At 37.7% G+C, this 19,288-nt stretch overlaps 1 protein-coding gene across 1 annotated transcript; it reads right to left on the bottom strand.

Moving 5' to 3' along the window:
- Positions 1-801: 801 nt before the first annotated feature.
- On the bottom strand, positions 802-15,492 carry LOC129260345 (deleted in malignant brain tumors 1 protein-like). Its single transcript, XM_054898339.2, has 9 exons — positions 15,184-15,492; positions 9,943-10,269; positions 9,243-9,563; positions 8,251-8,574; positions 7,320-7,643; positions 4,946-5,269; positions 3,764-4,087; positions 2,834-3,163; positions 802-2,259 (listed from the first exon to the last, which is right to left on the bottom strand). Exons 1-9 carry the CDS (start codon positions 15,278-15,280, stop codon positions 1,901-1,903), a joined length of 2,730 nt encoding a protein of 909 aa, XP_054754314.2. The 5' UTR covers positions 15,281-15,492; the 3' UTR covers positions 802-1,900.
- Positions 15,493-19,288: the final 3,796 nt, after the last annotated feature.

Below are 19,288 nucleotides of genomic sequence, written 5' to 3'. Positions count from 1 at the left end.
TCATACATCGCGATTTTTTGCAGTATAATGCTAATTTTTGTGAAAATTAGTTTTCCCTATTCATATTGTACATAATGGAGTATACAATGGCCTATGGCGGCCATTTTGAATATCAGGAAAATAAATATTTTGTCAAAAATCATTTTTTTTCAGAGAGTATTTCACTCCTACCACCCAATTTCATGCATTTCATAGCCAATGTGCGGACAATTTTATAATATTTATGGGTAATTTGCATATTTTGGCGGCCATATTGGATTTTGCCAATTTGCGGAAAATGTTCAAGGTTACACGAGTGGCATCATCCAGATTCGTAATCAGCACCTTCGAATTGACAAGAAACCATAAATAAAATATTGTATATATAAAAAAGCGAGGTTTGGTTAATTGTCTATGGGGCCTATCCTGGACTAAGATAGCAACGTGGCGAACTTGAAACAGAGCTCTCCTCTTCTGTCCTTTAGAGAGACCAAGATACAAACGGTAAGGGCATGTTGATACGATTCGTATTCTGGGGTGGGTTTTTTGGTGACTGAGTGACAAATAATCCATGGCGTCGTGGGTTAGATACATTATATGATGGTTTGTAAGTCATTTTGTTAATCAGTGACAAGGCAAATACATCACCTGGGGCCCGTAACACAAAACTTAGCAATGATCGTAGAACATTTTTCTATGATTGATTCCATAAACTACAATGTACAATCAATCGTAAAGATCAAGCGTACGATCGATCGCTAACTTTTGTGTTACGGGACACTGATCTTAGGTTGAATAAATGGCACGAGAAGACAAGAATGATAACCTTTAGTCATTTATTTCCTTTCAACTAGAAAATAGAAAATGAAAACTAAAATGTATTTATGAATATACACTATTATATACACAGCAAATCGAAATTAAAGAATAGTAGTTGTGAATGAATTTAAAATCTACTAATCATTGATTTAATATCGGTAATGGTTGGAATGATGTATTTTTCTATTTCATTGTGGACAGTCAAAAGTCATCAGTGTAAATATCGTATAGGTCATTCAGCGATGAATGTTTCACTGTTAAGTAATTTGATATTCAAATAACTAGGTTACTTTTAAGAGACAGGATCATTTTATTTCCGATATCAAAAGCACATATATGTCAAAATCTGCATTACCTCTAAAGTACTTTTTACATGCATCTGGCGGATCTTTAAAATACATTCGAATTCAGGCATACAATACATTCATTAGTTTAAGACCGGATGACACACGATATATTGCATTTGAAACTATGAAAGACAGTGGCGTAATAAGCCAAAAAAATGAGGGAGCAATATCAAAAAGTTGATTTGAATAAAAAGAAAACAATCCAACAAACATAAAACTGAAAATTTCATCAAAATCGGATGTAAAATAAGTAAGTTATGATATTTTAAAGTTTCGCTTAATTTCACAAAACAGTTATATGCACATCCTGGTCGGTATGCAAATGAGGAGACTGATGACGTCATCCACTCACTATTTTTGTATTTTATTATGTGAAATATGAAATATTCTAATTTTTCCTCATTGTCAAGTAAAACAACGATTAATTTCGCCCTTAACATGTGGAAATAACATTGTTTAATACTATATGGCTCAGTCAAGTTGGTCCTTATTGTCGAATCTGTAAAAAATGAAATATTGTATAATTCAAACAATAAAAAACAAAAGACTAGTGAGTGAGGGAGATCATCGACTGTCTAATTTGCATGCAACTGAGTTGTTCATATCATCCAATTTTGATGAAATTTTCAGCGTTATGCTAGTTTGATTTTTCTCTATTTATTCAAATCAACATTTACCTGGGGTGGACTAGACCTTTAGATACATTAGTGAATAATAGATTACATTGTTGCAGAGGTTACGTCTTGAGAAGGTGGCTACGTCACGGGTGCAGCAGGAGGGATAGGTGGTGGGTACATATTAACAGGTGGTAGGTTAGGCAGAGGAGGTGGGTACACCACACCAGATGTTGCATTCGTGGTAGAAGCCACTGGGACGTCGGTGCCTGTAGGGTGATGAGCGTTCATGGTGTTGAGAGGAATCGCTGGTTCTGATTGTTCTGGCATCACAGAGGGCTTTGTTTTAAGGCAAGTGCAACAGACCGCGACGATAGCAACAACAGTGAGGAAGACCAAGCACACACCCACAGCGAACATCACGGCAAAGACAGTATCAGCTCCAACCCTCGCCGTAGGTTCATCCCGCATCGTAGACTCTGTCGTTGTAGTTGAAGAATCTGCCAAGAAGGTCAACAATGTTATAAATTAATCAAATCCTTAAGGAGACAGACGACACCTGAAGTCATATCTTCGGGTCTGTTCGAATAGAATTGAAGTAAACAGATGTTATTTCATTTGTTTATTTTGAAAGTATCTTTGAAATGATGTCAAAATGAAGCCTTGAATAATTGCATCCTAAAAATAATAATACAAAATTTAGTGTTTCCAACAAAAAATGAAAAAAAAATATTAGAAATTCCATCCCAAATCTATTCCATATATTACTTTTGTCACAATTAGACTTTCTGGGAGCTAAATTCAATGATTTTTATTAGACATAAATATCTTGAAAGTGTCTGAACGAAATTTCCTTTTCAGTGTTTTTGAGTGTCATAAATCCACATGAAAAATATTTAATATAACAGTAGGAACATAGTATTCTTGACCAATGCCTTTAAAGAAATGCCAGGGTCCTGCATGGCATTGATAATAAGTTATAGGTACATCGATGAGTAGGTGAACAGGAATAAGATGTAAATCATGACCTCCCTCCTCCAAAATATGAATATTTTTTGTAACACTACGACTTACCAGGGGAGCAGTAGACTCCTGCATCATCAGAATGAAGACCTACGCAGTTGTGGATACCCCATCCTAAATGACTGCATCCAATCAAACTGGTTTCATAACCGACACATCCAACCTCGTCGAGGAATATCGGCCCAGACCCATGTCCGTAGTAACCATCATTCCTGACATCAGCATCACCATACCATCCAAGCTGTCGACAAACTACCTGCGCATCAGCGGTACTCCAACTGTTATCACAGATTGTCCCCCATTGGCCAAAGTAGAAGATCTCGACCCTGCCTTCGCTTGAAGAAGGACCATCTACAAGCCGAATTCGTCCATCCATACCATCTTAAATAAATTTGAAAAAATAAGCCGAAGCATAAGTATTTTCAATGGAGTAGGACTGCGAGATAGTTTTGATACCAGAGTAATGACTTGAAAACTATATTAAGTTCACTTCAGAAAAACTTATCTTTTGCTGGTTGCAATGTGTTCTTGAAAGATGTTGAATAGTTTTGTTTAATTATTAATTTTTTTGGTTAAAATCGCTTGATACACAGGCGCCTCAATATTATACGCGATTGTTTGACCATATACACTTGTTATGGAAACTGGCAGGAGATTTGTACTTTAACTATAATAGTTTACAGATACATTGAAACAGTAATCAAAGATAATGATGTAAACAATTATTTCCCCTCTTTAAATACTTTGAAGGAGTAAATAAAAAAAAATGAGACGACAAAAGGATACACGTCTAAAAAAGTCCTTATGTCTTTTGGGTTATATTACAGTAATTCATATTGCAATAAAGCATTTTTATTCATTTTGTCATTGTCTGTTATATATCTATTTCCGTAGGGGTTGGGAAATGTGTTTTAAATGTACATCTCATTGTTATAAAGATAGAAATGTGACGGTCAAAAGACCTTTGTAATTGTATCATACCGTCATGGCAATAAACCCCTGCATCTTCGTAATGTCCACAGTTATGGACGCCCCATCCGTGACTTCTACACTCCGTTAACCGTGACTCATATCCGAAGCAGTCGACATTATCAAGAAGGATCGGATCGGATCCCTGTCCGTAAAAAGCCCCAGTCAATGGCTTAGCATAGCCAGAGTATCCGAGTTGTCGACAAACTACCCTCGCATCATTGTCATCCCAGTCGTCATCACATATTGTCCCCCATTGGCCACTGTAGAAGATTTCAACCCGGCCTTCGTTTGCTGAAGAACCACCCTCAAGTCGAATTCGTCCATCTGTTCCTTCTGATCGGAGAGAGAAATAGATAGAAAATAATTACTATCTTTAGAACTTTGAACGACTTATATTTGTTCGACATTATAGAATATTCAAAATAAACCGAATCTTAAATATGTACTTGATTTGATAGGTCCTTTCCGATTTATCATTAAAAAATGTAAAGATAGTTGTAACGAAATGCTGTCTATTATACCATTAGATGAAATTTGATGATGATATGTTTTGAAGCAGTGAAAGTATGAAAATGAGTTACGAATTTAAAATTTAATTTCAAATTTTAAACGAATTTTATATTCTCTTTACAATCCTGTTGACAGGTGTCCAAAGTAATTAGAGCTGGGTACTTGTAGTAGTCATTCCTCCAATTCTGACAGCTACATGATGTATAGAAGCTTCCGATAAGGAAACACAATTACAAAAGAGCCTTTCATTAAGGAAGATTCATATTCGATTTATGCTACTCCTAAATATTCCGAGTCAGACGAACTCTGCAAAAATCTTAGTCATAATCCGTCTCGGGTTACCATGTAAAGCTAAGATGAAGTGATCAATATGTCATGATGACCGTATACGAATAATTGTTATTTTTTAATATTTCCCCATTCTGGAATATGGCATAAATCGATACACGCTTCTCAAGTTCAACCTTTGTCGGAATTTCCGTACACACATTTTTTAAATGTGGAGTTAACAACTGAGGGTTGCTTGGCTTTGGCAATTAAACTTGTACTGTTCCATCGCTCTTCGTATATATTGAAATCATTTTGAGGATTTTCATGTGTACGTCCCACTATCAAAGCGTTTACACAGAAGTATGAATTTGGTGGTCTGAAATTTATAGGAACCTATCAGTAAGGTCGTACCGTCATAGCAGTAAACCCCTGCATCTTCAGAATGACCACAATTGCTGCTACTCCAGCCGTTATGACTACATTCATCCAACCTGGACTCAGATCCTGAACAGCTGACATCATCAAGAAGTATTGGGTCAGAACCTTGCCCGTAGAATGCACTTGTCCTTGCCAGGGCATCGCCCGAGTATCCAAGCTGTCGACAAACCACCATGGCATCATTGTCGTCCCAGTAGTCGTCACAGACAGTACCCCACTGGCCAGCGTAGTAGATCTCGACACGCCCTTCATTTGATGAAGAACCATCCACAAGGCGAATGCGTCCATCTATGACAGCTTTTCACAAAAAAAGGACATAAAAGACGCAAAACTATAAATCATGAAACTTGGAGCTTATAGAAACGTCTCTACCCTGTAGTACCGGGTATCGTAGGTGCGTCTGTGAAAGAAACATTTTGACATTTACAATTTAATATGGCTTGTTACGATCGTCTGCGTTCGCGGAGCGGGGGTTGCCGCACCCTTTCGATAAAACCGGGGGAGCTTTTCTCGAAAGGGTGGGTTGAGGGAGGGGGTAAAAAATAACGCACCTTTTCGGGACAACCGGGGGAGCTTTTCACGAAAGGCAGTGCTGAGTAGATTTTACCAGTACCAGTTACTTGTGTGTCTGTGTAAATTTGTGTGAGGGTATGGAGGCCGCATATGAGGTGAGGTGTGTGTGGGTGCATGTGTATCATTTTTGGAACACTTCGACGGATATTTGCATTAAAAAAGGAAGGAAAGTAGGAAAAAACACAAATTTTGTGCATTTTCATTTAGGCTTATTTATTTTCAATAGTTTTGGCGGTGCACGCGTCGACCGGGTTCTGCGCCGTACATGGTAACTATTATAATAGTACTAGCTAGCAGCTTGCGAAGGAAAGCCAGTTTCAAAGTAATTGCTTCAGTGGTGTACAAATGGGGGGGGGGGGGACTTCGGGCGCTTGCCCCCCCCTCCCCCCCAAAAAAAGTCACGGCCAAGAAAAAAGAGAAAGGGAAAGAGGAAAGGGTAAAATATATTTTTTCTGTATTATGCCATACATAATTGGATTTTTTTAAAGATAAAAAAGTATAAATTTTTGCTCGCTCACAACTTTTTTTAAATTTTGCCCGATACGCCATATCTAGCTTCTTCAAAATCTTTGGCTCATTACGCCACTGATATGTTTCATCACGCTTCCATGCAAATGCTAATTTATTCAGAATTGAACACGCTATTTCTCCTTATAATTCCATTGTTTTATATGGCTTTGTGGAATTGTTGGGGTCTAGAATTACTTCATTAATATGCAATTTTATTCAAAATCACAAAAAAACTGCAAGGTCTCTTCTTCTTTTCCTAATTATCAGTAACGTAATGAGCCCATAATTTTGAGGGGTCAGATATGTCGTATCGGGAAAAATATATACTAAAGTTGTGAGCGAGCAAGAAAAAAAATCGGTATTTTCATTTTTTTTTAAATATCAAATTTTGTATAGTAGATTTTGACATAAAAATGAAAAAAATTAAAATTCAGAAAATGATATCATATTTCAGCTTTCTCTCTTTTCTTTTCTTTTCTTTTCTTTCCTTTTTTAGTCGTCATTTTTTGGGGAAGCGCCCCAAGCCCCCCCCCCCCCCCATCTGTGCACTTCTACCAAAAGTCTATTAATATTATACTGTTGTTACTATTTGATGAATATTTTCATAGAAACGAATGGTTCAGATAGCTATTAAACACAGCCTTTCGTGAAAAGCTCCCCCGGTTGTCCCGAAAAGGTGCGTTTATTTGACTCCCCTCCCTCACCCACCCTTTCGAGAAAAGCTCCCCCGGTTTTCTCGAAAGGGTGCGGCCATCCCCGCTCTATCCCCGCTCCGCGAACGCAGACGACCGTAACAAGCCATTTAATATAGAGTCGAGGGTCCGAGCTCCGAGTAAAGTCTTTCGGATGGTAAAGCTAAAATGTAAAAGTCGGCCCCAGGCGTAGCTATAAATTTCTGATTGAAGCATGCCTCTAATTGATAATAAGAATTATAGAAGTAGACCATTTTCAAATGCTGTTCTTAAAAAAATCATTTAGTCATACAATATTTGAAATTTCGCAGTGACATAGTGAGGATGCAGTCTCCGCAGTAATATAACTAGGAACGAGAATGAAAATCGAAAATAAAACTAGTCCTATGAATGGAAACTATAATATCACAAATTAATCATGGTGAGCGCAATGAAGAGACGGTCACTTCAATTGACTCACTTCTTTGAATACATTTAAGCTGTTATCATATTTTGATATTCCACTTTTTCGCAGTGAAGGGTAAAAGGATATTTAATGTGTCTTAGATTTTTTTTCCCGATTGTAATCTTACCGTCAGTACAATAAACTCCCGCATCTTCAGAGTGCCCGCAGTTGTGGACGCCCCATCCACGATTACTGCAATAAGTTAAGCTAGACTCAGATCCCGTGCAGCCAACATCATCGAGGTATATTGGCCCCGATCCTTGTCCATAGGGAGCTCCAGTCTTGGCCAGAGCATCACCTGAGTATCCAAGCTGTCTACAAACTACTCTAGCATCATACACATCCCAACTGTCATCACAGACTGTACCCCACAAGCCATCATGAAAGATCTCTACCCGACCTTCGTTAGGAGTGAAACCATTGACAAGGCGTAGGTCTCCATTAGCACCATCTTAATAAAAGAAGAAAATAGACGACGACCAGTAGTTTGATACTGTCGGCTATTCTGAAATTAAACATTTTTTTTTCAGATATAGTACCGAAGATACCACAGTCGCCTTATTCTAACGCGTACTGTGTCACTCTGTCATTTTAACTACCATAACCAAAAAATTGGTCTCTTGGGCCCTGCTATAATGGTAGAATGTGACAAAATTCACATTAGAGCAAAGCAAAGCAAAGCAAATAACTGAATAAATAAATAAGAACATATCCTAACTAGTACCTATATCAATAACTAAGATGTCAATACCGGTCAGGTCATTATGGGGGGGGGGGGGGGATAAAATGAAACATTATAAAAAAAACCTCTCGTTTAATGAATGTTGTGTCATTGTGCCCAGGATATACATGATATAAGATCGCTATTAGGTTGTGTATGTGTAATACATCATTCATAGATCTTTATGATGGATCATGATATGTGAAAGGATTTCCATATAATTTTCAAGGAAAATAAGCCCGCAAGATACCTCAAAATATGAGGAGGTATAACATATGTAACATGAGTTCTGTTCCTATCTTCTATATACAAAATAGGAAGTTTGCAAGTCGGATACCTTCGCAGCTAACGCCAGCATCTTCGTTATGCCCGCAGTTATTGATGCCCCATCCATCATTACCACAATGACTTAACATAGACTCAGATCCCCAGCAGTAGACGTCATCAAGGTGTATCGGCCCAGATCCCTGACCATAGTAAGCAGCATTCTTGGCTATACCACCATCGCCCGAGTATCCTAGCTGTCGACAAACCACCCTCGCATCAAGGTTGTCCCAGTGGTCATCACAGACTGTCCCCCATTGGCCATTGTAGAAGATCTCAACCCGACCTTGGTTTTCAGTGGGACCATCAACAATTCGGACATCTCCGTCTCTTACATCTTTGAAAGGAGATGGAAGGTACGTATTATTGATTGATATGCTCATCAGTTTTCCCCGTTAAACTAATAGGTAGTTTTCGCATTTTACTACGGGGAAACTCTCTGCAACGCATCGATTCCTTTGGAAATGCAATTAAAATCGCAATGGAGAGCTTTTGTCGAAAGTTTGTGGACTGGGACAGCAGATCATCCGCAGATTTGAACCGGACTAATAATTGTAAATATGTCGCTGTCGAGAGTCAAGAGATTCCGATGCTGCCGCGGTCCACCAACTTTTGACAAAAGCTCTCAGCTCTCCATTGCGATTTTAATTGCATTTCCAAAGGAATCGATGCGTTGCAGAGAGTTTCCCCGTAGATAGTTCCCCCGTTGTAAATATCAAAATAATCTGGAGGCCAATTGACAACACCGAAATTCAATAGTCATGTTCATTCAGATTAAAATAATACTGGATACGCTTTGGTCGTAATAAAAAGCAGATGTTTGTTTTGGCAATCCGAATAAATCACGTGGGATTTCAACAAAATTTCCACTTCAAACTCGTACTGCCGACCTGTTTTGTATAACGAATAATTTGCAGGTATAAATTCAACCTCTTTTAAGTTCAAATGACATGAATGATATCTCTGAATTCATTCAAAGGGGATCTAAGTTGTCTCTCGAATTACCTTCGCAATTAACTCCAGCATCTTCAGAATGGCCACAGTTGTTGACGCCGTAGCCAGCATTACTGCAGTCAGTCAGCCTAAACTCTGATCCATCGCAGCTAACATCATCAAGCTGTATTAGTCCAGTTCCTTCCCCGAAGTAAGCACTAGTCCTGGCTACAGCAGATCCTGAGTATCCAAGCTGTCGACAGACTACCATTGCATCGAGTTCATCCCAAAAGTCATCACAAACTGTACCCCACTGACCATTAAAGTAGAATTCCACCCTACCTTCGTAGTCGGTGTTACCGTTAACAAGACGGACGTCTCCATCTGAGCCACCTTTATTTTTTAAAGATTAATTAATATGTCAAATATACATTTACCAAATTGAATCACCATCTTTATGATAGTATTTTTATTCATCCACTGTTGGGCCTATTAATAATTTCTCAATCAGACAATGAAATGGTGATGAAATCAACGCAATAATGTTTGCGACCCCATTGTTGCAAGACTTTTAAGGAGCCCTCTTCCGAATTTGGAACTTGTCAAATTTCGACATTCTTATTCCTAGCACATCGATCGTGTGCTACGCCTACGTGGTGAACCATAATTGGTTAACGATTGGGAGACGGGTGAGAACAAGGACAACTCTCGTTACGGCCAGAGATAGATCACCCTACCCAAATGGTAAAATATTGTTTGGATCATGGCTTACCCTCTTCACTGCAGTCAACTCCAGCATCTTCATGATGTCCACAGTTATGGTTACCCCAATTGCTACTACTGCAGTCCACCAAGCTGTACTCATATCCTGAACAGGCCACGTCATCAAGGTATATGGGACCATATCCTTGTCCGTAGTGAGCATTAGACCAGGCCAATCCAACATTGCCCGAATATCCAAGCTGTCGACAAACTACCCTCGCATCATTGACATCCCAACTGTCATCGCAGACTGTCCCCCACTGGCCATCGTGGTAGATCTCAACCCGACCTTGGTGTGTATCGGGGCCATTGACAAGGCGTATGCTTCCATCCGTTTCTGACAGAGACAGGTGCGGTCAAGAAATGAAGCGTTTAGTTGCAAAAGGGGTTAGGTCCACTTTGGACCATTCCGAGAAAAACCATGTTTTTTATTCTCACTTATTGCAATATTCTTATGAGAAACTAAATTGCCATGATGCATTACCCTATCATGTGAACATAAAATTGGGAACAAAAGAAATATATCTGTCTTCATTTTTTTTCTATATATTAAAAAAAAAAATTATCATTGTGGACCTAACCACTTTTGCAAGCAAACTGAAATAAATCAAATCTCTTTTGATTAAAAAAGTGATTTTTCTTTGCCACTTTCATTCACATTTTCATTTGAATTTCAAATTTTATTTGGTATCATCAGAGTGACTAAAAATTTAGAGGTTTAGAGACAGAAAACAATAAAATTTATGAAGTATGGACCTAACCCCTTTTGACAAATGAGTTCTTCAGAAGAGTTTAGTTGCAAAAGGGGTTAGGTCCACTCCAAGAAAATCAGTTTTTTAACTCTCCTATATTGCAATATTCTTATGCGAAACTGAATTTTCATGATACCCTACCATAAGAACATAATATTGGGTATAAAAGAAATCTACCTGTATTCATATTTTTTAGATATTCTTTAAAAAAAATCTGTGTGGACCTAACCCCTTTTGCAACTAAACTGAAATGGACCTAACCCCTTTTGAAAAAAAGTGATTTTTCTTTACCATTTTAGTTCACTTTTTAATAGGAATTTCAACTTTTCTTTGGTATCATCTTATAGAGCTACTAAAACTCTATACATTGAGACATAAAAATCAAATTTGATGAAAAATGGACCTAAACCCTTTTGCAAGTGGGCTCTTCAAATAGAGAGATTGATTTGAAGTAGGTTAAGCCAGGTTATGAATGATTTTGAGAATGATCGAATCTTGTCACTGACGATCCATTCTTGATTTTGGCTGCTGTCACCCTTACAGTGGCTGCGGAACGGTTTTTAAATGTGGGTCGGGAAGCAGCCGAAAGAATGTGCATGTGTGCGTGTATGTGTTTGGGGTGCTGATCATGCAAAAGAAAACCACAATCAGATGGTATTTTTTACGTTTTGTACAAGTTTGTTGAAAAAGTGAACCCCTGCCCCCGACCTTGCGAGTTATAATACGAATTTAATTGACCGTGTTAATCTTTTGAACACAATACAAATGTATAAAAATATGAGTTCGGTTTCTTTGCGATTATTTAACATAGGGCCTTTTTACACGTGAATCTTGAATCATTGTAATGATGATTGCTATTGTTATCGTGAATGTGATTAGCGTTCGTGATTCTAATCATGTTCTAGTTTGGTTTCACACGTGCTAAATATTCGTCATTAGCCTTATTTTTCACTTGAATCGTCATTCAAATTACGATTTTTTTACCGTGTGAAAGGGCGGCTGTTCTCTTTGGAGAGTAAATTAGCGACTCGTCAGGCTTGAACGCTATTCACAGTTGCAGTTTGTTGTGATATCTTACTACATACATCTGAAAGGTCGATTTATACTGAAAAACTTCACCAGGCTGTTTATGAAAGCCTGAATACGGTATAGCAGGCTATTACCGCCCTTTCACACGGTAAAAAAAAAATCGTAATTTGAATGATGATTCCAGTGAAAAAACAAGGCTAATGAATCACGAACGCTAATCACAGTCACGATTACAATAGCAATCATCATTACAATTATGATTCAATATTCACGTATGAAAAGGCCATTAGACTACATACAAGTGGGAGGATCCCTTTAAATACACAATAGGTGATGACAGAAAGTAAAATCATTGTCGTAAAATCAGTTATACCACTAACTGCCCTTTCACACGGTAAAAAAAAATTCGTAATTTAAATGACGATTCCAGTGAAAAATAAGGCTATAATGACGAATATTTAGCACGTGTGAAACCAAACTAGAACATTAGAATCACGAACGCTAATCACAGTCACGATAACAATAGCAATCATCATTACAATGATGATTCAAGATTCTCGTGTGGAAAGGCCCCAAATAGTGAGACCAAACCAGATGGACAGGCCTTATTTAGTGACTCGAGAAGTGCGACTTTTTTTTAAAATAAAGTAGATCTGCCATAAGATGAATCTTAATGAATCCCATAACTCATGTGGATGCTTAATAAATCTTATAGCCTGAACACATATCATATGAATTACATTTGTTATTTGAAATATTATTTTACCATAGATTTTATTTTCTTGATTTAGAATTTAATACAATGTATATTTGTTACGTTATTTGAGAAATCAATCTCGAACTTGTAATTATACAAAACCAGGCGAGGCTCAGAAAAAAACACCGGTCAAGAAATTGTAGTGCAGGAGTTGTACAACATTTGTTTTTGTTAATTTTTTTTTAGCGTAAAACGTGCAGAAATCTACATAAGGTAATTGGTAATAACCAATGAATTGTGCAAAAGACACTGTTATACCTACCTTTTGTGACTGGACAGTGACACATCTTGCTTTGAGGTGCCAAGGTTTCCCATAATTATGTCAGGTACCATCTTTTTAAATTGTTTAAAGGTTGAAAATATTTCAAGACAGTTCCAAAGCAGTGGTGTTTATTCATTTTTATCATTTACTCACAAAATCTCTTTTCTCCCTTTCTCCCTCTCTCCCCTTTTATTCCCCTCTCTGCACGTCTTTCTATATCTCTCTGTATACCATGTTCAAGTTTGTTTGCCTTATATATACACATGCAAATGAAATACACCGTATAGTCAATGTAAGATTTAGAGGAAAACGATTCGAGAATGAATTAAATTCATCAAAATTATAGCGCTAAAATGTTTCGGATGACAGCGAAATGTACTCAACCCATAGGCATTACTAATTAAAAAATGGCTCGCTTTTATGCTGCCCTGCTATATGCTATTGGGAATGATTATCTATTAGCTGATTATGAGAAGGTCAACCTGCACTATAAATGTCCAAACACTCACACCATGGAGCTATTAAACACAGAGTGTTAACAGGTCTTTGCATGAAGATCAATTTATCATTAACTCTCGAAAGTCAATTAGGATAAAAGCCCCACTCTCTCTCTGTTTCCTAACCCTTTGTGTTGTGTTTCTTTATCTCCCCCTCTCCATCTGTATACCTTCCTCCCTCTCCCTTTCTTATCACACCCTCTCCCTCACCCTTTCCTTTTCTATCCTCCTGTTTTCAATATATGTGGAGCGTTGTGGCCCAGTGGATTAGTCTTCTGACTTTGAGACAGAGGATCATTGGTTCGAATCCCAGCGTAATTCCTTTAGCAAGAAATTTATCCACATTGTGCGCACTCAACCCAGGTGAGATGAATGGGTACCCGGCAGGATCATTTCATTGAATGTATGAGCGCTGAAAGGCTGCTCGAGCTAAAGCTGCGGTCGTGATAATAATAACAACGTGCCTCGGAATATAATATTTCTAGAGAGATGGCGCTATATAAATGCCTATTATTATTATTATTATCATTATTATTATTATGATGTATCAAAAACATATAATTTCAAAATCCCAACTAATTATATAAACGATCTTGGTAATCTCTGTTCTTTCACACACCAAGTTCACAGAATTAAGCATACGTCCCCCCCCCCCATACACACACATCAAACGCATCTTTATGTTAGCCTGCTATAAATTAATGATCATGACTAAAATCGAACACAATAAAAGTACAATACACATTTCCTCCCGCTGAGAACTTCATTATACTATTGCCATCGATGCAATTCCGTATTTATTGTGTCGTCATCGAAACTCCCTCAATTAATATTTGTCAAAAAACATTCAACCGCGAATGCAACCGAGTATACGTGCATGATGATATCTCATGCTACTAGCTATATAGCAATGACGATGTAGGCAAATCGAACCATGAACAGTAGTGTGGGTTACTCTCTGATAGTCTGAAATGTGATATATCTAATGCAATGGCATACAGATAATTTTCTTTAAAAAAATAAGCTTAACGAATTACTTCTGTCATAAAGACTTTTTGTTGGAAAATTTGATATAAATTCTTCCAAGCGTAAAGGAGGTTCCATCAAAGTAAAATAATTGAATGGTCCCATATTTTCGAATAAATTGCATGCACTGAATTGACAATTTGATTCCATCGCGCGGTATCGTGAATATTTTGAATTTGGGCTCAGAAGATATAGCATATACCTATGGACAAGGAACAGCAATAGCCCAAAATAGCCTGGATCGATATCCTATTATAATTTGTTAAAATCTCGATTGCATTTTTCAATGATTTAACCGATTTTCAAAGCTTTCCTAGCCGTTTATCCGCACACATAAATACATACAAAAATACTCTGGGGATGATGAACCAACGTTGCTATGGTTACGATAGTGTTTTCGTTTACACTTCTGTTGTCGTTTGGCCTCCATCTTACCACTCTAAATAAAGATAATTTTCTCTCTCTGTGTCTCTCTATAAACGACAAATATAAAAAGATTGATGAATGTACCACATGATCTGGGTTTTTAACTCTTTGCACGCTGAATTATTTTTCTGGGTGAAAATAATGACAATTGTTTCCACGTTATTTTCTTTAATTCAAGATTTCCATATAGCGCCACTGATTGTTTTATTAGCTTATCTAATTTGATGGTAGGGGAGAAAACTAATTATTACTTGATTGTACGAATGTACAAGATTGCAACATCAACGCGCAAAGGGTAAAAAGAGGGAGTCGAAAATGGCCAGGCATTAAAGTCAAAATTATACTAATGCTAGGACCTACCCTTCCACTGGGTTCCGTTATCACAGATCAAAATGTGATATAATTATTTGTCATTCGGATTAACTTGAAATATAAATGTATGGTGTAGCAGATCAATGTGCATGAATTTAATCTAGGAAACAAAACGATTTAATATACTTACGACATTGTATTGAGGTTGGATAGAAGAGAAGGATGATAGATGTGATCCACACCTTACAACTCCACACTAGTTTACCTACTAGAGCAGGTGACGCCATATTTCAAGTGCAATACCAATGGCGCATTTTGGTCCAAACTCACGATGTGCATGAAGTGGCCATGTAACCGAACGCGTACGTGCACAAACACAAATGACAAAGTGGACATAGAGAATGTCGGAAAAGGGGTAAATGGAAGAGGAAATATGACGATTTTTATGAATGAACACTGCACGCGTCCGCCAATGAATATCAACATTGGGTTCGTAATTGTAGGACAATATCTGCACATCATTCGCAAATGTAATAATTCCTACAATCTAATTGTCCGTTGGATATGATGTCAAAAAGGCCACCATAAAATAATTAAATTTTTCATGAAATGCAAACATATTTTAGAAGTGTTTCTATTTGGTGATCTCTGTCACCAAAGTTTGAAAATATGGTATTTCGATTATGGTGAAAATAAATATGATCGGTGACAAAGGCAAATTTTTTTAATTCGTTTTGGGGCTTAAACATTATTTTAATCAATACTATTTCCCTTTTGAATTATGACGCCAATGCCATGTCCTACCCTTCAATTTATTTTGATACATTGTGCCAATAGGTGTTTGGTGATTTCACCAGCCTGATTTGTGATATTGCTTAACTTGTACCCAGCAATACCTTCGATAAACAAATATTTCAAAAAATAGAGGGAATGTGGAAAAGAACGAAATATGTATAAAGGCATGACTAAAGGACAACAAAAAAAACCTTGAAAAGGTGTCACTCAGCCACTCAGCATGATTTACTCTCATACTGCATCCCTAAAAATCTTCTACTATGTACTAAATTGTATCGAAAAGGTGTCGTGCATTTACATTCTAAGTATTTGAACTTTTCATTTATTAGAAAAAGATCAATGGCCATAAACGACATAAAGATGTAAAAAATCAGTATTCCAGCTTTAACATTAAGAATATATGTCCAATTTCTATCTCACTCACCAATGTTTTGATCACCACTCCTGATTAATTTGGAAGGGCTTACAACAGTGGATACTGAACTCTTTAGGGGCTCTCCTCTCATTTAGCTCCTTATTAAACTCGTTTAGACTTAATTTTATGTCGTGATGATAAGCTCATGAAAATTTATAGACAAATATTACCCCGGGGGGGGGGGCACTCAGTATATAATGCATAGTGGGTATGTGCCGCGGAGGGGACCCCCATTTTTACACTCAAATTTCCGTTCCAAGGCATAGCATTTCCTTCTTATCGAGAAAAAAGAAGAAAGAAATCCGCTCCAAAGCTTCGCATATTTTTCGTTACGCCGTTCCGGTCGCATTGATCTGCTACAATTTTGGTGAAAAGCGGCCGTAGAGCGCTTTTCGACCATCGCCTAAGCACGAGCGCACCCGGCGGAGGCCGCGCTAGCTGCGTCATGCACGATTGCCCGTTCCATAGGGATTTATACGCACTCACAGAGATACAGAGATCCGTTCCGAGGACCCCCGTTTTCACAAACATTTGTAGTTCCAAAGCCCGTTCCGAGGACCCTCCTTTTTACAATAAGCCCGCTCCAAGGCCCCCGTTTTTTGCCTCGCCCGCGGCACACCCCTACCACTTTTTTGGTCGAGTGCCCCCCCCCCGGGCATATTACCACTCCTGCTCCCGGGTTAGGTTTCAAGCCTTCAATCTTCACTTCAACCCCTTCGACTGTTGATGAAATCAGGTGGCTAAATATAGTGGGTTTCATAATTAAATCTGAACTTCAATCAAGATTAAACAGCATGAATGCTTACTATAAGATTGCTTATTTAATTCTCATGAAAATGAAAAATGTCTAAACTTATTCTCTGCAGGATTGAAATAATTTGTCCTTGGTAGACGAGTGTATATCTGGAACTCCATAAAAGTGTGATCTAATTTAACCCAAAATCATAAGCAAGCTTTTAAAATGCGATACAATAAGATGATTTTAATCACATGCGATAGCCAGATAGCTATGGGGCTAAAGCCTAGTCAAAAGTATTGGACAGTTGGCGCTGGAGTCCCAAATGGTTCAGAAATGTCTATAACTTTACCGTACTTGAGCTTAAAAGCAAACTTTCTCTGTATTTTCACACTTTATTTATTTCTGCCATGCCCCCCCCCCCACTTTCCATAACAAATACACCCACTTACTACTCATCCCACTTTCACTCCAGTCATTCCCATAATCCGGACTTTTCGCATTTACTACAGGGAAACTCTCTACAACACACCAATTCCTTTGAAAATGCAGGTCAAATCACAATGGAGAACTGAGAGGCTTTTGTCGAAAGTTGGTGGCGCGAGCGGGACAGCATCGGAATCTCCTGACTCTGGACGACGACATTATATGCAATTGTTCGTCCGGTGCAAATCTTCGGGTGATCTGCTGTCCCAGTCCACCAACTTCCGACAAAAGCCTCTCAGCTCTCCATTGTGATTTTGATTGCATTTTCAAAAGAATCGATGCGTTGTAGAGAGTTTCCCCGTGGTAAATGCGAAAACTTTCTATTACCATAACGTGTACGGCAATTTTGTGAGATGCTTGATCCCTTCTTGACGATGAGACGACCCTCTACCATAGGCTGCTGTTTTATAAGATGCGAAATTTCCCCTCGTCCCCAGGGATCACCGCCCATGCCCAATAGCATATCCACCTTACTTGCACCCTTGGATAGGGTTTTATCTTTACTTTCCTTGAATTTTATTTTCTCTTATTTTTCTTTGCATATTAAATTGCAAAATATAATTATTTTAAAATAACTTGGACTTGTAATTCAATTTTACGTGAATCTTGTATACCTGAGTCAAAACAAAATCCTTAGTTGACATGTTATCACAATTTTTTTGTCTTGTTCTGTGTATAATACATTGTAAATTGTATCAACATGTGTTTAAAGTTTAAACCAGTGGAAAAATAATTTCTTTTACGGACAATAAATTTATTCAATGCAATTCAACTCAACAGTCTACCCGCCCTTTCACACGGTACCAGAATCGTTATTGAATGATGATTCCAGTTAAAAATAATTCCAGTGACGAATGTTTAGCACGTGTGAAACCAAACACGAACGCTTATCACAATCACGAATTTAATTTCTACTTCGGAGGTGAATTTAAGTTAAGTTTCACTCAAATTACGGAACGAATTTTACGTCTGAAAGGGTTGACCTCCAAAATATCCTTTGAGGGGCGGAGCTTATGTGCCTTTTCAAGCACTTCTGTAGCCCTCGTCGTAGTTTCTTTTTTTTGCGATGCAGTGCTTTGATTGGGTTTGGTTTCACACGTGCGTATTTCAAATTACGATTTTTTTTTACCGAAAGGGCGGTATGTCATTACTTGAGGCTATAGCATTCAACTCGGGGCCTTTTCACACGTCAATCTTGAATCATCATTGTAATAATGATTGCGATTTTAATCGTGACTGATAAGCGTTCGTGATTCTTATCATGTTCTAGTTTAGTTTCACACGTGCTAAATATTCGTCATTAGCCTAATTTTTCACTGGAATCATCAGTCAAATTACATTATTTTACCGTGTGAAAGGGCAGTAGGTCTGATCGTCAGTAGATTCTTTACCGCCCAGGTTGGCTATACATCATGTAAAATATTAAATACCGGTTTATACTCAGTTTAATTCGAAAATGAAAATAAGATAACCATAAGTGTTTTACAAACGGCATCAAAAAGCTTTATTCAGGTGCATGTCACATGTACCTCGGAAAAACAATATTTGTGCTAAGTCAGCTCTGAAACCCTTTCCATTTTGAACCTTATTTACAGATGTCAAGTATGATTCAAAATATATATTTTCTCTTCTTGAAAGAATCACAGCAAACTTTCAGTTTTTTTTTTTAATTCCAGAAATCACGTTTGCCCTTGCGTTAGTAGAATTATAGAGCTGACCGATTACCATTCAGAAAAATACATACTTGCGAGCTTCATTAGGACTCAGAACGGTGGTCATTCATGATAGTGCTTTACTCAAATTGATCACACATAATTCATATTAATTTTACAAATCAGGATAATGGTGATGAAATTTTTGGCA

The sequence above is a fragment of the Lytechinus pictus genome, chromosome 5 (genome assembly GCF_037042905.1).
Source record: "Lytechinus pictus isolate F3 Inbred chromosome 5, Lp3.0, whole genome shotgun sequence".
Classification (NCBI taxonomy): Eukaryota; Metazoa; Echinodermata; class Echinoidea; order Temnopleuroida; family Toxopneustidae; genus Lytechinus; species Lytechinus pictus.
Note: the sequence above shows the minus strand (reverse complement) of the source record. Positions and strands in the feature narration are given on the sequence as shown.

Excerpts from the sequence above, each read along its gene's own strand:
- LOC129260345 (XM_054898339.2), bottom strand. The coding sequence starts at position 15,280 with ATGGCGTCACCTGCTCTAGTAGGTAAACTAGTGTGGAGTTGTAAGGTG. Across the intron at positions 7,644-8,250 it reads TGCTGGCGTTAGCTGCGAAG|ATGGTGCTAATGGAGACCTA; the intron begins GTATCCGACTTG and ends TCTTTTATTAAG. Across the intron at positions 4,088-4,945 it reads AGGGGTTTACTGCTATGACG|AAGGAACAGATGGACGAATT; the intron begins GTACGACCTTAC and ends CTCTCCGATCAG.